General features: G+C 37.4%; 1 protein-coding gene across 1 annotated transcript in view; it reads right to left on the reverse strand.

Moving 5' to 3' along the window:
• Window positions 1-10,275: 10,275 nt before the first annotated feature.
• Msh3 (mutS homolog 3) overlaps window positions 10,276-20,602 on the reverse strand; it is a 122,392-nt gene continuing 112,065 nt past the window's right edge. Inside the window, exons 23-24 of the mRNA XM_090331697.1 lie at window positions 13,459-13,630; window positions 10,276-11,087 (exon numbers count right to left, since the gene is read on the reverse strand). Of these exons, the coding sequence (XP_090187823.1) occupies window positions 10,976-11,087; window positions 13,459-13,630 (284 nt within the window). The 3' untranslated portion in view covers window positions 10,276-10,975. The remainder of the gene's footprint in view (window positions 11,088-13,458; window positions 13,631-20,602) is intronic.

Here is a 20,602-nt window from a genome sequence, read left to right on the forward strand (position 1 = left end):
TATATTGGTTAACTATAAACTTTATTTATTATAAACATTAGTTATTACTGAAATAATTATCAACACAATAAAGCATAGACAACTTCATTAATATCAATACAAACAGTGAGCTCCTAAGACAGAGCTAAGATTTCCCCACCATTGATTTTTATAATTTGTTCCTGGTCATTAGAAACTGCTATACTGGGCCCAGAGTGTGGCCTACTGGTAGAGTGTTTGCTTAGCTTGCAAGAAGCCCTGGGTTCAATTTCTCAGTACCATGTACACAGAAAAGCCAGAAGTGGTACTGTGGCTTCAGTGGAAGAGCATTAGCATTGAGCAAAAGAAGTTCACAGACAATGCCCAGACTTACCTGAGTTCAAGGCCCAGGGTTGGCAAAACAAAAAAGAAAAAGAAAAAGAAAGAAAATGCTATATGCTGATTTCACCTATGACTCAGAAAAATTATAACTTCCACAACAAGTATACTTCGATGCTAAAACAAAACTATCATTATAATGCATATTAGTTACATGTTTAACATAACACATTAGGTGCTACTATAAAGAGACAATAGAGGACATACAAGGTATTCTCCTATAAAGGCTTTTGAACTGATCATAGCTATGGCTTTCGGAAAAGAATGTGAATTAAGTGTCTATTTAAACATTCACCAGAAGGAACAGTAATTAACTTTACGTTTTAAAATGAGTTGATGCTGAAATATATGGCTAAGAATATGTTTGGGATTTAAAATAAGCTCAAAATTCATTTCTAATTTTTTAACAGTGATTGGGCTCAAAGCCAGGCTCATATACACAAGCGACATCTCCAGACAAAAACTCATAATTTGTAAGAGGAAAGATGTCTTCCAGGAAACAAGTGGAACACAAGCTGCATCACGCCACCTACCACCATGTGAGCTAAGCAATAACAAACAGTGCCAAACATTTAGAAGCAAACGTCTAGAATGAAATCAGGGCAGCCAAAGTAACATTGAATGGACATTGAGTATAATGAAATTGGAACCACAAAGATGAAGGATGCTGATATTTGACACACATCTGAACTTAAGAGACAAGAGTAGGTAGAAGAGGGGAGAAGTGGCAAGCCTTCTGCACAATGTGCTTATCTTGGTCATGGTGAGACCAGAGGCATGGATAATCTCAGCATGGGTAATAAACATCCATTTCTAGAGACAGCCTCAGGGGGAAGCAGGTTCAAAGGATAATCTTTTAGCATACTTTGAGAACAAAACCAGACCTCCTTATTAAAGGGTAACAAAAGCTAGCATGCAGTAAGTGGACACACCTATGCAATTAGAATCATCCAAATATTACCATGGCGACACAAAGTTGCCTTCTTGTTAGCCAAGCGAGGCCTTTTAGCTATGTAGGTTAGTCTTAATCCAGTTGCACTGATGTGCTTGCCATCACAACATGCATATATATGTCTGATGGTCAGGTAATTCTTCCTTTCTCTTCTCTCATTTCCTAACCAAGGAGGGAGGTGAGGAGTAGAGAGAAATAGCTTTCTGTAGAGCAAACATGACCGAACTGAATAAAATAGGTAAGACTGGACTTTCAAACAAATGGCTTATAAGCTGTAGGAACTCACAATGTCCTGTGATCCAAAGTGGGGTTGCAGGGAGAAGGTGGGGAGTGAGAATGAGAATCTTGAGGTTGTTCATCTTTCCCCTCCTACCACACTAGACATGTCCCATGATGGAAGATGAAAGACTGAGCGATTTTGTTCTTGTGCATTGCAGTCTTTTCAAGCTAGCTGATTTCCTGCTGCTCAACTTCCCCTGACAATGAGGGCATAGAGATTATAGGATGGAGACACGAGGGAAAGGCAGGAGGATGCTTGCATCCTTTACGACTCACTCAAAATTGGTAAGAGAAAAACTCTATGTAACCTATGCAAAAAAAATTGTTAAGTGATGGGCCGGGAGTTTGGCCTAGTGGTAGAGTGCTTGCCTAGCATTCACAAAGATCTGGGTTCGATTCCTCGGTACCACATACTTAGAAAAAGCCAAAAGTGATGCTGAGGCTCAAGTGGTAGAGTTCTAGCCTTGAGAAAAATCCAAGGACAGTGCTCAGGCCCTGAGCTTAAGCCCAGGACTGGCAAAAAAAAAAAAATTGGTAAGTGAAAAATGTAATGTAGAATGAATACTTGAAAATTACTCCTAAAACCTGTTCTTTTAGGAGGAAATTTGGTCTAAGGATCTGTAAAGAACTGTGGGAAAAAGAAAAGGCAGCAAGTAAGAAAAAAAATATATAAAGTCATGAAGTCACAGAGATTAATGATACTACAAACTACACCACCAGGTACAGTTCAAAATGCAACACGTGGTAACTATTTCCTGAAGAAGACCAAAGAACAAAAATATTATGCTCAAATGCACTGTGGGGGGGCAGAATTTTTTTTCCTATATGAAAGGAAAGCAGAATAAAAACACTCATGTTTTGGATAAATTAACAGAATATGGTTATTACTGAAACAAAGTCTACTGATGCTGCAGAACTCCAGGAGAAAAACATGTGGGAAAATCACAAAGGAAAAGAAATCAAGCTGATTTCATGTTTCTCTTTAGCAACATCTGATGCCAAAAGGCAATGAGATCTTTTTAAAAAGAAAAACTCAAGCTTCCATTCAAATTGGGTGCAATGGAAAGTCAGATCATAAACAAAAATCCAGGAAATAGAACAGTCAAGAATTGTTTCACATAATATATATATATATATAATATATATATATAAGATATAATCCCTAAAGAACTTTCCAAATGAAAACGCAGGAAACAAGAATGCTTTGTTTTCCAGTTAAGTATGAAATACAAATTTATGTGGTAAATACAGATAAAAGCACTAATCTCTAAGAAATTTTGGAGAAAAGTTAAATAATGTCTTAAAAAGAAAATGATGATAGACATATAATCATGGAGTATTATCAACTAAAAAGGGAAGCAAATGAGAAGGAAAGGAAAGTGGTCCCAACAGAATGAGTGGAAAGATGGCCAAACCCAAAAGGAACAATCTACAAAAACTGACATTACAAAGGGAAATCTAACAAAGATATATAAAAGGGGCCGGGAGTTTGGCCTAGTGGTAGAGTGCTTGCGTAGTATGTACAAAGACCCAGGTTCAATTCCTTGGTACCACATACATAGAAAAAAGCCAGAAATGGTGCTGAGGCTCAAGTGGTAGAGTTCTAGCCTTGAGAAAGTCCAAGGACAGTGCTCAGGCCCTAAATTCAAGCCCCAGGACTGGAAAAGAAAAAGATATATAAAAGAAGAAAATTGGACAATTGGCAAAAGAAGAAAATTTGACTCTAGAAAACCAAATATATTAATCATGTAAGTCATTATGAAAAAAGAAACCCAATAATTAAGGGGTAACATTGATCAAGATACATTGTACTCACAAACTGACACGTTGAATTGAAATTCCTTGATACAACTACCTAAAGATAATGAAAAATGAACATTTAAAATATCAGAGTCAAACAACTATATATACAACTATATGCTGCCCTTAAAAGATATAAATCACTACAAATCACAAGATAAAAGGGTATGCTTGGGTATACCAGGCAAACTCAAACCCAAATCCAGAGAAAGTGTCTGTCCAGAAACAATGACATACTAACGTCACCAGCACAATCATGTTCATTGCAGCACTATTTACCATAGCAAAGATATGGAACCAGCCCAGATGCCCCTCAGTAGATGAATGGATCAAGATGTAGTATTAATACACCATGGAATTCTATGTTGTCATCAGAAAGAATGACATCACCCCATTCATAAGGAAATGTAAAGACTTGGAAAAAAATCATATTAAATGAAGTAAGTCATACCCAAAGAAACAAAGGCTCCATGGTTTCCCTTGTTTGCAGTAAGTAGTACACATCCAGGATTCTCCTAGCAAAGGACCACAATAGATAAACAGCTATGTGGATATGGCCATATAGGATGAGGATAAGCAAAATGAACTCCAGGATATGGAAGCAAAAGCTTGTTTTTTGTGTTTGTTGTTCTCAATCTACTGTGTGAGATTATTTCTTCTCTTACTCTCTCTCTTTTGGTTTGGTTTCTCTCCTTATAGTTTAATCTCATGTTGTCACTGTATCTAACTTTGGTTCCTGGTATATTGTCTATACATTTATTTGAGATAGGTTAGGGAAGGGGAAAACAAGATAATTGAGAGGGGGTGGGGGGAGGGCAACTGGGAGAAAAACATTGGAAGGGATATCAATGTTCAAGAAGTAATGTATCCGATGGAAACAATCCAGATGCCCTACTGCAGACGAATGGATACAGAAAATGTGATGTGTGTGTGTGTGTGTGTGTGTGTGTGTGTGTGTGTGTGTGTGTGTAATGGAATTCTACATAGCCAACAGACAAGATAAAATATGGCATTTGCAGGGAAGTGGATGAATCTAGAGCGAATCATGTTGAGTGAGACAAGTCAAGACTAAAGGAACAAAAGGTGCATAGTATCCTTAGCATGTGGCTAATAGATCCAAACAGTACAAGAGTGAGGAGGACTCAATATCTGCATACCCAATGTTATGGACATGGTATTGGAAAGACATAAAAATCTATGACTCTATAGACATAATGTTTTATTACATAGATTAATATGTAGCTATGACATACAAACCCTAAGCCTAATTTTAATTATGTTCTAAAATCTAAGTGCCAGTGATTGTATATAGATTTCCTTCTTGAATACTTGTTAAACATGTCATTTGAAATATTATGTAAAAATCAATGTTAATAAATTCTTTAAAAAAAGAAGTAATGCATCTACTACATGACAAATATAACTGTAACTCCTCTTTACATCATCTGACAATAAAATACAGTTGAAAATAAAATCGGGCAACCTTGAATTTAAGATTAGAAGCCTTACATGGAATAATGAAGATTACTTAAGAATGGGAAGGGCATAATCTGTAATGAAGACCTACCTGTCATAAACCTAGCTCTCACAATCTATTATTAAGGTGTATAAAACAAAAACTTCGCAAATAGGAAAAGGATTAGGTTTCACATACCTTTCAGTGCTAGGCAGGTTAACCCAATTTGAGAAAAATCAAAGTATAATTATAACATAAATACTGTAATTATTATAAAGCATACAACTTCTTTATAAAATGACAAGAAAGCCAAGAATACATGACTGGCTTATCTACAGGGTATTATAAGGTTAATAAAAAAGTAATTATTTTAGGTTTTCAGACTATTAGGGATGCTGATGAATCATAGTTCAACTGTAGATCTCTGTAGCAGCCACAAAGAACACTGTGAACAAGCTCGCTCGTATCAACAGGCAGATTTGGTTCATAGGCTATAGCTGCCCACTCCCAATCTAATGTATAAAATTTTACATGCATACAACTGTATATCCTCAGAAAATATATTCATGTAGACAAATATAACATATAATAGATTTCTAAGAAATAGAAACTTAGAGGTAGAAATATCTTGTTGATTGATTTCTCTGCAACAGCTGGAGTAGAACATCTGGCCACATCTTCATGAGCAGCAAAGGGAAGAGGCAGCAGTGGGCTCTCAACTAATGTGGTCCAGGAGGACGTTTCTCCTAGCCATACAATCTCTCTCCCCACCTCTCTCTCAGAGTCTCTGTCTCTGTCTCTCTCTTTCTCTCTCTTCCCCCGTTCCTTCCCACTCTCTTCTTACTGGGATCTGAACTCAGAGACTCAAATTCACTAGGCAGGCAATCTACCTCTTGAAACATATTCCTAGCTTTTAAGGTGTCTGAGGGCAACTCAGCCTGTGATTCTTACCCACACAGCTGAGATCACAGAGATGCAACCACCATACCTGGCTGACTGAGATAGGGTCTTGCTAATGTTTGACAGAGCTGGACTCAAGCAACAATCCTCCAGAGTTTGGCCTCTTGAATGGCGGAGATGATAGGTGTGACTCACCATGCCAGCCCTGCCTCTCATTCTAGAACATCCAGGCTTAATCTCAAGCTCTCAAACGAAGCTAAACGCTAAATATAGTAAATTTGTCCATTCATGATCAAAGAAAGTGTTCTGTTGTCATTAACAGAACTTGGTAATATCACCCACTTGAAGACTTCTAAAACGGTCTCAGCTTTACAAAAAAAAAAAAAAAGAAACCTGTTTCTCTTTAAAGATGCTGAATGATGAGGCATTTACAAGCTGTTGATGCCCAGTTCTTCAGATCAACTCACATATCAACATTTTAACAAGGACATTTAGAACTCTAATTTTTTTTAAAAAGTCAAAGTTCTGAACTGATTACAATACATTGCTTATATTTATCTACATCCAGAGGTACCACAGGCCTGCCTGCAAAAGTAGTGGTGGGTTGAAAGAACTCTTTTTCTGAGTCTCATTAAGATTTTCTAAGTATTCAACAAAGACTTAACTTCTTTAAGACTTTTCAATTGTCATTTATTCCTAGTGGTATTTAATCTTATTCTAAACCCCAAGGATTATACAAAATCTTCCCTTATCATTCTACATATATTTCCGTGTTCACTCTGGATGTATCACTTAAAAAACTTAATTATTCATGGGAACACTAACATTTCAGGTTTATTATATGGGAATGAAAAAATGTCTCCTTATTTCCTTCCTCATTCTGATTAGCAATGTTTATCATTATTCTAGTTATAATCATCCTTTCAATTTTAAAGCACTATAGAATCTACACCAATGATGTAAAATGTTCTGTGACTCACTAATTCAGACACACTTGTTAGAACAGTAAGGCTGTTTTTGTCTTAGGAGGCAGACTGCCTGGTCTATTTCTACATTGCACAAACTGCTAGAAGTTTTATGAAGCCAGAGCAATCACTGTTCTAGTACTAGTGAGATAAAAGAAAAAAAGATTCCTCTTCCCAAGCTCAGTGATCACTTCTGCAAAGACAGACAAACTTACTGTGTCTCACAACATCATGCAGGAGTGCATTCTTCACCATGAATTCACAGAGACAGGACAGAAGACAAGTTATTGCTGGTGACAGAGGCTTAAAAATAGATTTGGTGGCAAAACTCTTAGCAGACTGATTAGCAGATAGTTTCTAAATGCACTTATCAAGAACAATTGGAAAGTCTTTGGAAGGAAAAGTCAGTTCATCCAACAGGTAAGAAAAAGCATTTTTGAAGATGACATTTAAAATCCATCATGATAGTGACTGTGCCATGAAAGCAGCACCTGTAATTGAGCTAACCATGGAATTTATTATCTAAAACACAATACTTTCCGTTTTAATGAGGCTTTTAATAAATGTACCAGCAAAACAGAACTAGGATGTCCCAGGCAAGCCAGGAGAGTTGTTTCTACTATGTCTCTAGACATTAATAAACCTAACCATCATCATATATCTGAACTAGAATATTCCACAGAGAAATTGACCTTAATCACAAGGTTGGAAACCACAGCTGGCGCTAATGCAAGTGACTTTTCCATTCCACCTATATTCTCAGTGAGAAGCATAAAATAGCACTTTTATAATTACACAGCACAGCAATAATTAATATTGATTCTGAGACTCACTAAAGGTCAACATTAATTCGGAGAACACATCAGGTTCAATCTCGTCCCTCTTAAATTCATTCTGTGGAGACTGTTTCATAGTGAGTCCAATGACAACTACCATGACAACAGGCTCAAATTTGAACTGTTGGAAGGAAAATATCCACTTCTGTGTGGATCTTGACTCTGGTGAATTGGTATCTTGATTTTGAGCAATTCTTTTCATTGAGTTTCTGACCTAAGAAGATTTAGTGGGGTTTTTTTTCTTTTCTATTTTATCAATTACTTACTGGAGTCTTTAGTAATCCATTCTTTGTCCTATGTGACAGATAAGTAACAGACAGAAGAAACAAATGACTGTTAGCCTAACTAAAAGTACTGCTTAATCATGGTAATCACTGAGACAGCAGAACAAATCCGATTAGCAAAACTATTAGGGGACTTAAAATACATATACTATACTTCGTCACATAAAAATTTATACATTAGGGGCCGGGAGTTTGGCCTAGTGGTAGAGTGCTTGCCTAGCATGCACGAAGACCCGGGTTCAATTCCTTGGTATCACATACACAGAAAAAAGCCAGAAGTGGTGCTGAGGCTGAGGTGATAGAGCTCTAGCCTTGAGAAAGTCCAAGGACAGTGCTTAGGCCCTGAGCTCAAGCCCAGGACTAGCAAAAAAAAAAAATATATATATATATATATACATTAATGTTCATAGTAGGACTATTTACAATGACTGCAAATAGAAGTAATCCAATGTACATTATTAATCAATGAAAGGTTAAATAAAATGCAGACTATATATGGAACAGAACACTTTTCTTCAAGCAAAAGGATTAACATACTATTACATGTTACAACATGGTTAAACCTTGAAAATAATACATTAAGTGAAAGATCCTAAACAGAAGAGAGCACATACTGTACAATTATGTTTATGTGTCCACAGAGGCTATAGAGACTATGCAGGTTAGTAAATGTCTAGGGCTGGGGCTTTAAGGAAGACACAGACTGCTGATAGGTAGGTACAAGGTTTCTTCTTTACAGTGAGGAGAGCATTCTAAAGTTGATTGCAGTGGCAGCCCAACAATTTTTGAACGGAAGAGCAGCCAACATTCAATTGTGCACTTAAACAACTGAATTATTATACCTGAAGCATGCCAATTGCTGTTCAGAAATACTAAGCCTACGTCTCAGTCCTTGGTTAGGTCATGACTGAGAATGGAAAAACCAATAGAACACACTGAATAACTCAAATGTGCAGTTTTTCTCCTTTAAAATAAAAAATTTAAAACCTAAAATGTTCATTTTCTTTTTAAAAATGATAAATTGTAGACATGAGGATAAGAATATTTTCAACAGTATAGTATAGGTAGTACTGATGAGAAATCAAACAGCAGGGAGGCCAAAGTTGAACATTTGAGTATAGTGGGGGAGATTTTGGTGCTCAGGAACAAATACAAGCCCTTGAACCTGACTGAGCTTTGTGCTCAGCATGGGTTTTTTTTTTTTCTTTAATATTTAACTGAATACTGTATTTCCAAAGGTTTTGAGGAGCTGGTGGTTAGGTAGAATTATCAGGTCCTAGTCTGTAAAAGACAAAACAAATGACTAAAAAGACAAATAAACCCTTCAAAGGAATATATGAGATTTCCAAGTCCCTTTTCTTGGTCTGCTGGCATCTCAGGGACACATGTGTGATCTTAATCCCAGGGATTCGGCGCAACTTTCCCCTTTACTTTTCAGTAACCTGACTGGGAGTAAGCGTCATGCAGAAATCCAGGCTTCCAATGCGAGGCTTCTGTGGTGTATACAGAGGACCTGTGCCCCTGAGGGTAGGTTGGCATCCTGCTTTGCGCTGCAGGACTGAGCCTGTACTGTTCCTTGCTGTCTATTCTCAGTGTGCACTGCCTCTGCAGGGACGCATGGCTCTGGAATCCCCACCTGTTTGGATGTTGACGCTGGCCTGGAATGGGTCAGAGGCAGAGGTAGCCTGAATGTCAGCTTGACACTGTTCATCTTTGTCTCCCTGTCCTGACAGTAAAGTTACAGCAGTACCTTTCAGATCTTGATAGAAACAACAGAAAACTTCTACAGCCATAGAAACACTGCAACTTTTTTTTTTTTAATTTAAAGGGTATACTCCAATTAACTCTGTCTGGAGACATTTTTTAGAGTCCCACTATATACTTCTGTTTGTGTTAGACTCATAGTACATCATTTTCTAAGTCCCAAAAAGTTAAGAACAGACCAAAGGGGTCACAACCCACACGCCATAAACTCAGGGACACTATACTGACTCCTGAGTCAGTTGGGGGCACCAAAGGAAATAATCTAGAAGGAATTACAGACATGTCCATCAAATGTGGGGAGGAAATTTCAGCGAAAATAGCAGATAGGAGGGAAATAGAATGAAAGTTTTATGCAAGTTCGCATAGTTAGAAACAAGGAGAACACACAGATTTAAGAAGCCAGATAGTAAATGCTCTAAAAATGTAGGGACAGGGTTGAACACAAGTTCCCTTAAGCTTGCAGGGAGAGGGCAGTGTGAATCTACAAAGCTGTGAGACTCAACACGAAGGAGGGCATCATGTGTTCTCCTGGTTAGAAGGTCAAAGTGATTGACTTTAGTTCTGTTGAATGCTTTGGGAGGAAGAGCAACCTTTATTCCATAGTTCAAGCTAACAAATGACAACTGCCAAATATTTGAAAATAACAGAACTGAACAGGCCATACCAGAATGTGTAGCAGATATTCATTAAATATTTATTACTTGTTTCAAACCCTGTGATCCCCCCAGAAAAACTGTAAATATATATTACTTGAATGACAAAATAATTTCATCCAACAATATTTAAAATGTGAGTTTAATTCCTCAAATTTCACATCATCTTATTCCTCTCCTGGGCTTTAGTTTCTAAAAGCTCAATAATTTTATTTCTTATAGAATATTCTTATATTCATGGTGAATAAACTGGTGGTACTTTATAAAATTGATTTACTTCAAAAGAAAAGTAGATTCCAACCAGAGTTTTACTGTTGTGAAATGTCTGGACTGAAACAAATATAAATATCTGTTAAAAATTTATAGTAGCCTCTGTACGTTTATGTATATATTCTACTATTTTAGGTTTTATTTAAAAGGTTTAGATTTGCATATAAGTCTTGCTATCCAGGAAAATTTTAAGTTACATAATAGAAGCCTTAAAATGAGAGTGTTTATATATCCTTTGAAATGGCAGGACAGGAATCTGAAACTCTATACTAGAGTAAAAAATATCTGTTTCTAAAACAAATATACCATGGTCATAGTTTTGTTTTTTTCATATACCATGGTCATAGTTTTATGCTCACATGTCACAGAAAGGTGGGCTGTTAGTGGAGAGTAATTCTGTACAGGCGGTATTTTTAATTCTTTTTTTTTTTTAATTGGTTAAAAAATGTAGTCTTCATCTTAATCAGGAAAAGAAGTTTGTATTTCTTCCATTTGAAAGCTGTCTGTCCACTCTTGTAGATCTTTTGCATCATGTGTCATCCATAATTTTGCAAAACACTTTAATCTTTTCCTGTGGAAAAATAAAATACCACTTAGTTTAGCACTGAGGTTCTTGAGTACAATCTATCGCATGAGGAGCTATGAAAAGCCCACATCATTAGAATAGCAGGCAGGCATGTGGTCAGAAAGGATAGGTGTGTAGCGAAGCCTTTCAGACTTCCTGCTATCATCTAGGCACTGAGGTTATTGATAACCACATGGCCTCCCAGCCACCTTACACATAGCAAGGACTTCCTCCACTTCTGATTCTGCCCAGGGCTGGCTGTGTGTACCTATCTGCATATGGAGACAAAAATCATTCCTACTGAATGTCCCCAGAATGAAAGGTGAAGTTGGTTTAATGAAATAAAGCTAGCTAATGAAAGAGTAACACTGACAAAACACAGACCTGTGCTTTCCCTGCAGAACAGCCACCCAGTGAAGCAGTCAGGTCTGGAGCTACATAGAGCATCCAATTACTACCTGGCCTCCAACTTGCTGTGATCCTAGCTCAGCTTCTTGTCCTTGCCTGGCCTCATTCTTCCCACCTATAAGATGGGACAAGGGTACCTAACTCATGAAGTTGCCTAAGGGTTGAGTTGGTACATATCAAGCAATAAGATCATTAATTAAGATCCATGCCATTTATTTGTTTGAAATAGGAAAGGGAAGGAGGAAAACAAGATGATTGGGAGGGGGTGGGAGAGGGAAATGGGGACAAAAACATGAGAAGGGGTATCAAAGTGTGAGAAGTAATTCACCTAGTATCTGGCGAATGTAATTGTAACCCCTCTATACATTACCCTGACAATAAAAAAAATATTGATATAAAAAAAGATCCATGGAGCAGTCAATAGACATTGACTGCTCATACTTGTTTCTGTATCCAGTGAGAGTTCAATAATTCTCAACTATTGTGACATATCTGCACCCAAGTTACAAGATTCAATTTCATTTCTTTGGTGTATCTGGCTTAGAGAACTGATATGACACACACTTTTGGGGAAAGATTGAATAAATATAGTGTTCTGATAAATCATCAGATTTTCTCTCAATGTAGCATCTTCCAATAACTCTCATGTCTTGTCAGGATACCTTTATAGACTATAAAATATCACTTACTAATTGAAAAAATGTAAATAATCTGTGATTTTCTTGGCTTTCATTTCATAGGCTACATAAAGGCAATATCTTAATTTATTGCCAGGTTGTATATGTGTCTTTTGTAGTTTAGTTTTGTCTCTTTGGGAAAAAAGGAACAATAAACAGCAACGAAAGACTTACATTATCTTTAGCTTTTGTAGAAGATTGAGAGCTAGATTTACTTTTAAACCCTCATAATTTTCTGTCTGGAAAAATTACACTAATTTGCCTTGTAATAGAAATAGTCTGAAACTAATTATGCCCCTTGCTTCTGTTGAGGCACTGTGGAACTGATCAAGAAAGCAGCGTCAGTGGAGGGGGTTATAGATCATCTGAACTAGTCCAGTACTTAGTTTTGGTTAACAAGGTGTGGTGTGGAAGACAGAAATACCAGTTGGAGGAAATACAGAAAAGATGATTTCACAATAGTATACAAGTTTTTTTTTTTAAATTTTCACCTAACGAAACTGGTAGTCAACCAAGACTTTTTATTTGATTGACAATCTGGTTCAATCCATGCTCATGTGGCTAACAACCAGGCCAAGTAGCATATTCCCCTTGGCAGATCACACACTCCAGCCAAGACAAGGAGTTGGGGAGTTTTTGTTGTTTTTATAATTCTATATTTGAAAAACAAACTAAAATTTACCTTCTATCAAAGACTTAGATTAGTTTGTGTACATATTGGCTGGATGTCACATAAACAATCTTGGTGTCAGAAAGAAGCTAGATTAAAATGAAAACGGACACAAACAAGTCACAAAATAAGTGATGCATCAAAACTACAATTTCATGGTTAGTGATACTATAACTTTCCTTCATATCATGCCAAAATTCTCAATTTATGAATGCAATCTCAACGTAGTGCATGAATAAAAGAAGCCCTCTATAGGTTCTAAATTCTGAAGTACCTTTTGGTAACTCATTATACAACTGAATGTCATTAAAAAAAAAAAAAAGCAGTGAATGTGTCGGTCCACATGGAGTTAATCTAATCCTTTTGAAAAATGTCTGAAAACCCACTTTGTAACTTAATAAAGATCTGAGCGATCGATAAAGAGGGGCTGAAAAGGACAAATTGAATTCATCTGAGAATTGCCAAGAGCAGCTTTTCACTTTACTAATAATGAAATGTTTCAGCATACAGGAAGAAGTGCTAAAAAGTAGATCTAATGTTCATTTACAGGAAATTCTTTTCCCTGGGCAACTTGGAGGATTTCATTATAAATTTTAAAAAAGTACAGCACAAACATTCTGACCTTTTTTTATTTACTAATTCTTCCAGCTCTTTTGACTTGTGGGCTGCTTTCTTTAAAATTTCCTCAGGAACATCTGCTAGTTTAGCCACATTGAGTCCATAACTTCTGGCCGCAATTCCTCTGGTTATTCGGTAAAGGAAAGTGACAAAATCAGGCACCTGTTCATCTTTACCTATGAAATAAGAAAATAAAGGAATTAATAATACTACATCTCAATTGAGGAAAAAAGTAGAGGACTAAAGAATTTACAAACTGAAAAAAGTAATCTATTTTTCCTGTCTATCCATACCTCCTTTGATCAACTTTACATATCAAGGAAAATTTTTGAAAATGCTTGCCACTTAGGTAGGATCTTGGCTTACTTAAAATACTTCTTTGCTGTTGTGCTGGAGATTGAACTCAGGGCCTTGTGCTTGCTAGGCAAATGTTTTTCCACTTGAGCAGTGACCTTGAGATCTTTTTGTTTTAGGCTCTTGCTTTTTTTTTTTAGCTAGTCCTGGAACTTGAACTCAAGGCCTGGGCACTGTCCTTGGGTTTTCTCAAGGCTTTACCACTTGAGCCACAGCACCGTTTCTGTTTTTTTCTTCCTATGTGGTACTGAGGAATTGAACTCAGGTCTTTGTGCATGCTAGGCAAGCACTCTACCACTAGGCTAAACTTCCAGCCCCAGGGTCTTGCTTTTTTTGACTGAGAGTGGCCTTAGCCCGTGATCTTCCTATCTGTATAGCTAGAGTTACTAGAACACACCACTATACCCAGATCTCAAAATTGTTTTTTTATAACAATGAGTCATTGCAAAGTTTGAACCAACCACCCCCATAGCAAGATGAGAATGATTCTAATACATGACATAAAATAACTTATTCCTTCTTTTAAAAGAGATAGAGACATATTAAGGTTAACATAACAAGACTGAGAAATTCTGGTTGATTAAGTATTCTGAAGTTACATATACTAAAGTGGGTGCTTTTCAGTAAAAACCCAACTCTCACTTAGAACTGAAGGGTCTAGTTTCTCCAGGTATCAGGATGGCTAACTGGTATGAGACACTTCACTGTATGCTCTCTGAAAACTGAGGTGGTGGAAGAGAGTTGCCTCACCCGAGGGGTCACACTTTCTTAAAGCAATGGGCATTCAATGACTCACTGCTGTGGGAGCAAACAGGTAGCTTCTAAGATGGGTACCAAATATCCCTACCTCCTACTATTTATTCCCTTGTGTCATTTCCTCCTTCCAAGTGTGGGCTGGACCCACTGACTCATTTCTAATGAAGAGAATACAACAAAAGTTACATGTTGTTCCTCCCGACAATGTACTCAGTCTTAGGACTTCTTACTTTCTTGCTTGTTCTGAGGAAAGTTAGTTGCTATGCGGTGAAATATTCACATAAAAATGCATGACTCTATATCTTAGCTATGGTAAATAATGCTGCAATGAACATGGTTGTGCTGGAAGCACAGCCTTGTCTGAGGTCATTTGGGTAAATGCCAAGGAGTGGGATAGCTCTATGTCTTTTGAGGAATCTCCATTCTGATTTCCAGAGTGGTTGAACAAGTTTACATTCCCATCAACAGTGTTGTAGCATTCATTCCCTTTCAGCTATATCTCCACCAGCATCTGTTATTGGATTTCTTGATAACGGCCATTCTAAATGGGGTAAGGTGGAATCTCAAAGTTGTTTTGATTTGCATTCCTTCTATGGTCAGAGATGTTGAACATTTATGTGTTTATTGGCTATTCTTATTTCCTCTTCAGTGAAGTCTCTCTTTAAGTCATTAGCCCACTTGTTAATGGGGTAATTGTTTCTTTGAGGATTTGTTTTGAGGGAATTTGATTTTTTAAGCTCTAAGTATATTTTAGATAAGAGGCCCTTGTCTGTTGCATGGCTAGTGAAGATCTATCCCACGCTATGGGCTTTCTATATATCTTGCTAGATATGTCCTTTACCATGCAGATTTATTGAGAAAGTCTCAACATGTGCCAAGGAGCCCTAGTGTTTTTCCTATTCATTTCTGTAATATTTTCAGGGTATCTGCTTTTACCTCATAGTATATAATCCATTTGGAATTAATTCTGGTGGCACAGTGATATATAAGAATCTAACTTCAGTTTTCTACAAGTGTATAGCCAATTCTGCGAGTACCATCTGTTGAAGAGGCTGTCTTTCCTCCATCCCGTTTGTTTGTTTGTTTGGTTTTTTTTTTTTTTTTCTTGGCTCCCTTATCAAGGACTAGGTAGCCATAGGTCTGTAAGTTCATTTCTGGGTCTTCAGTTCTATTCCCTTGGCCCTTAGGCCTATTCTTGTGCCAGTATCAAGCTGTTTTAATTACCAAGGCTTTGTAATAGAATTTGAAGTTTGATACTGATATTCCTCCAGCACCGTTCTTCCTGCTAAGGTTTGTTTTTGCTAATCCAGGTCTTATATTATTTCATATGAATTTTTGGGTTGCTTCTGCTATTTCATTAAAGAATGATTGTGATATTGATGGGTATTGCATTGAATTTGTAGGACAAACTAATGCAACGATGATATTCAGTAGACACTGCTGGAAATGAACTTTACAACTTGGGGGGGGAGGAATGGGGAGTGGTAAGCAGGACAAAATGAAGGAAGTGATAAGAGTGTTTAAAAAGAAATATACTTATTACCTTACTTATACAACTGTAACCCCCTGTTCATCACCTTTACAATAAAAATTTTTAAGAAAGAAATGAATGATTCTCCTCAATATTCAGTGAGAACCTGAGCCCTGCTAACAGGTATTCAATACCTGACATATAACTGTTATCTATCACTAAACCAAACTATCTGGCTGGACAGCAATGGCTCATACCTGTAATCCTAGCTACTCAGGAGACTCAGATCTGAGGATCAAGGTTCAAAGCCAGCCTACACAGAAAAAGTCTATGAGACTCTTATCTCCAATTAATCACCAAAAAGCCGGAAATAAGAGTTTGGCTCAGGTGGTAGAGCATTACTCTTGAGCAAAAAAGCTCAGGGATAATGCCAAGGCCCTGAATTCAAGCTTCAGTACTGGCAACAAAAAGGAGGAGGAGCAGCAGCAGCAGCAGTAGCAGCAGCAGCAAACTATCTCAAAAAATAGACCAAACAATAAAGAGTCTATCACCTCAACTGGATTAGTCCTAACTAAATCCTACCTTCAGAGACTCTATATAATTTAGCCTCTATGCTGGCCTTTCTTTTTTTTCATATATTTATTATTGTAATTAACAGAAGGGTTACATGATATTTGCCAGATTATGCTAGCCTTTCTTAATTGCCATTTATTCAAGTCTTTCTGTCCAGCTGGCCATTGTCTTTTGAGTGCTCACTAAATAAGTATCCTTTCACAAAACATCCCTTCATAAAAACTGATTTTCCTGGAACTAGAGGTATGACTTTAGTGATAGACAGAGCCCTGAATAAAAAAGCCAAATGAGAGCACATGACCCTGAGTTCACCTGAGTTTAAAAACTAGTAGTATCACCAAAACAAAACAAAACAAATACAACTGAATGGATGATGGATTATCAGAGTTTGTAATTTATTGAGTTTTTGTATAATTCTATATAATTTTATATATATTTCAAGGTATGTACTATATGTAGCCATTTATACATGCTATATATTATAAACTTAGCTAGGCTCAATGGCTTAAACCTGTAATCCTAGCTACTTGGTTGGTAAAAACTGGGGGAATGAGGTTTGAGGCTAGCTTAGGGAACTAGTTCACAAGACTCCATCTCAACTAAATGCTGGGAGCCCTGGCATGCAGCTTCTCGCCTCATTGGCATGGGTAAGCACAAGTGGGAACACTGAAGCCAAACTGGCCAGTGCATAAAGCAAGATCCTACCTCAAAAATACCAATGTAGAAAGAAGCTGAAGGTATGGCTAAAGTTGTTGTGAAGTACCTGCCTAGCAAGTAAGAGGCCCAGAGTTTAATCCCTACTACTGCCAAGAAAGTAATAATAGTAAAAAAAAAACGTAAATAACAATAAAACATTATTATAGCTATGTTTTACATGTATAATATTAATATATGAATAATATACAATATATACCATATCACATACACATATATATACAGAGATACCACACTGTATATATATACATATTATATATATATACATATATATATATACATATACTGAGGTGGGGAGGGAGAGAGTGTATATGTGTGTGTGTGTGTGTGTGTGCATGTAAATATATTTTTTCTATCTTGTCCCGGATATCCTCAACCTCCTAGGCTCAAGCAATCCCACTGTCTCTAAGCTAAATCACTAGAAACATGGCTAATTTGGGTATGAGACCTAAACGACCTATAGCCATCTTGTCCCTGGCCTGATGATGGAAGACAGAGCTTAGAAAACAGAAGAAGAGGACTGGAGGTTCGTTCTCTCCCTGTAATATCACATTATACAGTCTAACCTTAATGTCTGAGTCTCTGAGTCCAAGTGTTTTGTTACTGGCAATCAAATTCTCAAAAGGCGGGGGAGAAAACTTTTAGGATGTTGCAATAAGGTAAGAGCAGATGGCAGGCCTGGACAGAAACTAGTCATCTGAGCCGAAGGGCAAATGATTCCAGGAGAAAGAACCAGTGGGAACAACAGGTTTAAATGTGTGCAGAGATGTGTTACAAAGCTACTGGAGGACAGAGGAATATTCATTCACAAAGTCAAAAAAATTAAAAGCAAAAATAACAAGTTTTTTTTTTCCTTTGTCAGCCATGGGGATTGAACTCTGGGCCTGGGCACTCTTCCTGAGCTCTTCAGCTCAAGGCTAGTGCTCTACCACTTTGAGCCATAGTGCCACTTCTGGTTTTCTGATGGTTAATTGGAGATAAGAGTCTCACAGACTTTTGTGCCCAGGCTGGCTTTGAACTGTGATCCTCAGATTGCAGCTCCTGTGTACCTAGAATTACAGGTGTGAGCTGCTGCACCGGCTTAAAAAGAATTCTTATCTGTATGAAAATATAAACAGCTGCGAAACAAAAAGACTGTACTTTCCTCCTTACTTATCTGTGGGCAATATTTTGACTGCAGGAACCGTGAAAATGATGAGCATATGAATGTATAATGACCACTTCAGGGGAACAGAGGAAGAGAGGTTGAAGTCCTAACACAATGAGAAGTTCATGAATAATGTGTCAAAGATGATCAGTCAAGAGGTAAGAAAACATGAATATTATGTATAGTTTAACAAAAATGCAGGAAAGCACTTGAAAAAGTAGTTGGCCTGCGCCTGGGATGGGGAAGGGCATGGAATGAAGGAACAAAAGCAGCTTGTTAGCAGAAGCCTTTTAGCATCATTAAGAATTCTGTGCATGAACTAATTCCCCCCCAAACCCAATAAATCATTCACTAAATGGGCAAGGGAACTAAAGAGAGACTTACCAGAAGAAGAGATTAAAATGGCAGAAAAGCATATGAGAAAATGTTCATCATCTATGGTCATAAAGGAAATGAAAATAAAAACAACCCTAAGATACCACCTCACCCCAACAAGAATGGCCAAGATTTTGAACTCAGACAATAACAGTTGCTGGTGGGGTTGTGGAGAAAAAGGAACCTTACTACACTGCTGGTGGGAATGTAGACTACTAGTTCAGCCACTCTGGAAAGCAGTGTGGAGGTTTCTTTTTTTTTTTAGCATCTTTATTTTTTTTTATTGTAATTAGTAAAAGGGTTACATGATATTTGCCAGATAGAAGGTGCATTAATTCACATACATTGATACACTTTCACATGTCTTGGTACCCGTTTCCCTCCCCCCCCACACCCCCCACCCATCTTGGTTTTTCCCCCCTTCCCTATCAAATTTCAAATATCCAAATACAAATAAATTCAATATATCAGATAACAAAGTGAGATACTATACCAATATGAGATAACCAAGGCACAGCAAAGGAGATGAGAGACAACATAGTACATTAAGGACAACAATCATTCATTATATGGCTTTTGTTTCACTATCCTGGAGGTCCTTTCAATTAGCTTCACATTATATGTCCTTATGTATCAAGATTTTGCTCTATTGCAAATCTCTGCTAGTAGAGCCCAAGGTTTCTACTGATTATGACAAATGAGGGAAACCATTGAGCCTAAGTTCCTTTGAGTCTGGCTTACTTCACTTAATATGATTTTTTCTAACTCTTTCCATTTCCTAACAAATGGGGCGATGTCATTCTTTCTGACAGCAGCATAGAATTCCATTGTGTACAAATACCACAACTTGTTGATCCACTCATCAACTGAGGGACATCTAGGTTGGTTCCATATCTTTGCTATGGTGAATAGTGCTGCAATGAACATTGTTGTGCTAGTGGGTTTTTTCACCAACCAAACAACGGACAAAGGCCTCATATCTAAAATATATCAACAGCTCAAAAAATTGAATCACTCCAAAACTAACCTCCAAAGTAACAACCATCCCATTAAAAAATGGGCCAAAGACTTAGAGAGTCTTCTCTGAAGAAGAAACAAAAATGGCCTATAGACACATGAAGAAATGCTCAACATCTCTGGTCATAAAAGAAATGCAAATCAAAACAACTCTAAGATTCCACCTCACTCCAGCTAGAATGGCCAGGATCAGGAAAACGAATGACAACAGATGCTGGAGGGGATGTGGCCAGGAGGGATCACTACTACACTGTTGGTGGGAGTGCAAACTCGTTCAACCACTATGGAAAGCAGTGTGGCAGTGCCTCAAAAGGCTAAACATAGAACTCCCCTATGACCCAGCAATTCCACTACTTGGCATTTACCCAACCACCCAGTGTGGAGGTTTCTTAAAGAACTGAAAATAGACCTTCCCTACGATCCCGCCATACCACTTCTGGGCATCTACCCTGAACATCATGACCAAAGATATGGTAAGTACACCTGCTCAGCTATGTTCATCTCTGCACTATTCACAATAGCCAGGCGATAGAAACAATGCAGATGCCCTACTGCAGAAGAATGGATACAGAAAATGTGGTATATATACACAATGGAATTCTACATAGCCAACAGACAAGATAAAATAATGGCAGTCACAGGGAAATGGATGAATCTAGAGCGAATCATGTTGAATGAGATAAGTCAAGACCTAAGGAACAAAAGGCGCATGGTATCCTTAATATGTGGCTATTAAATCCA

Source organism: Megascapheus bottae, chromosome 4 (genome assembly GCF_031878675.1).
Source record: "Megascapheus bottae isolate mThoBot1 chromosome 4, mThoBot2.hap1, whole genome shotgun sequence".
NCBI lineage: Eukaryota > Metazoa > Chordata > Mammalia > Rodentia > Geomyidae > Megascapheus > Megascapheus bottae.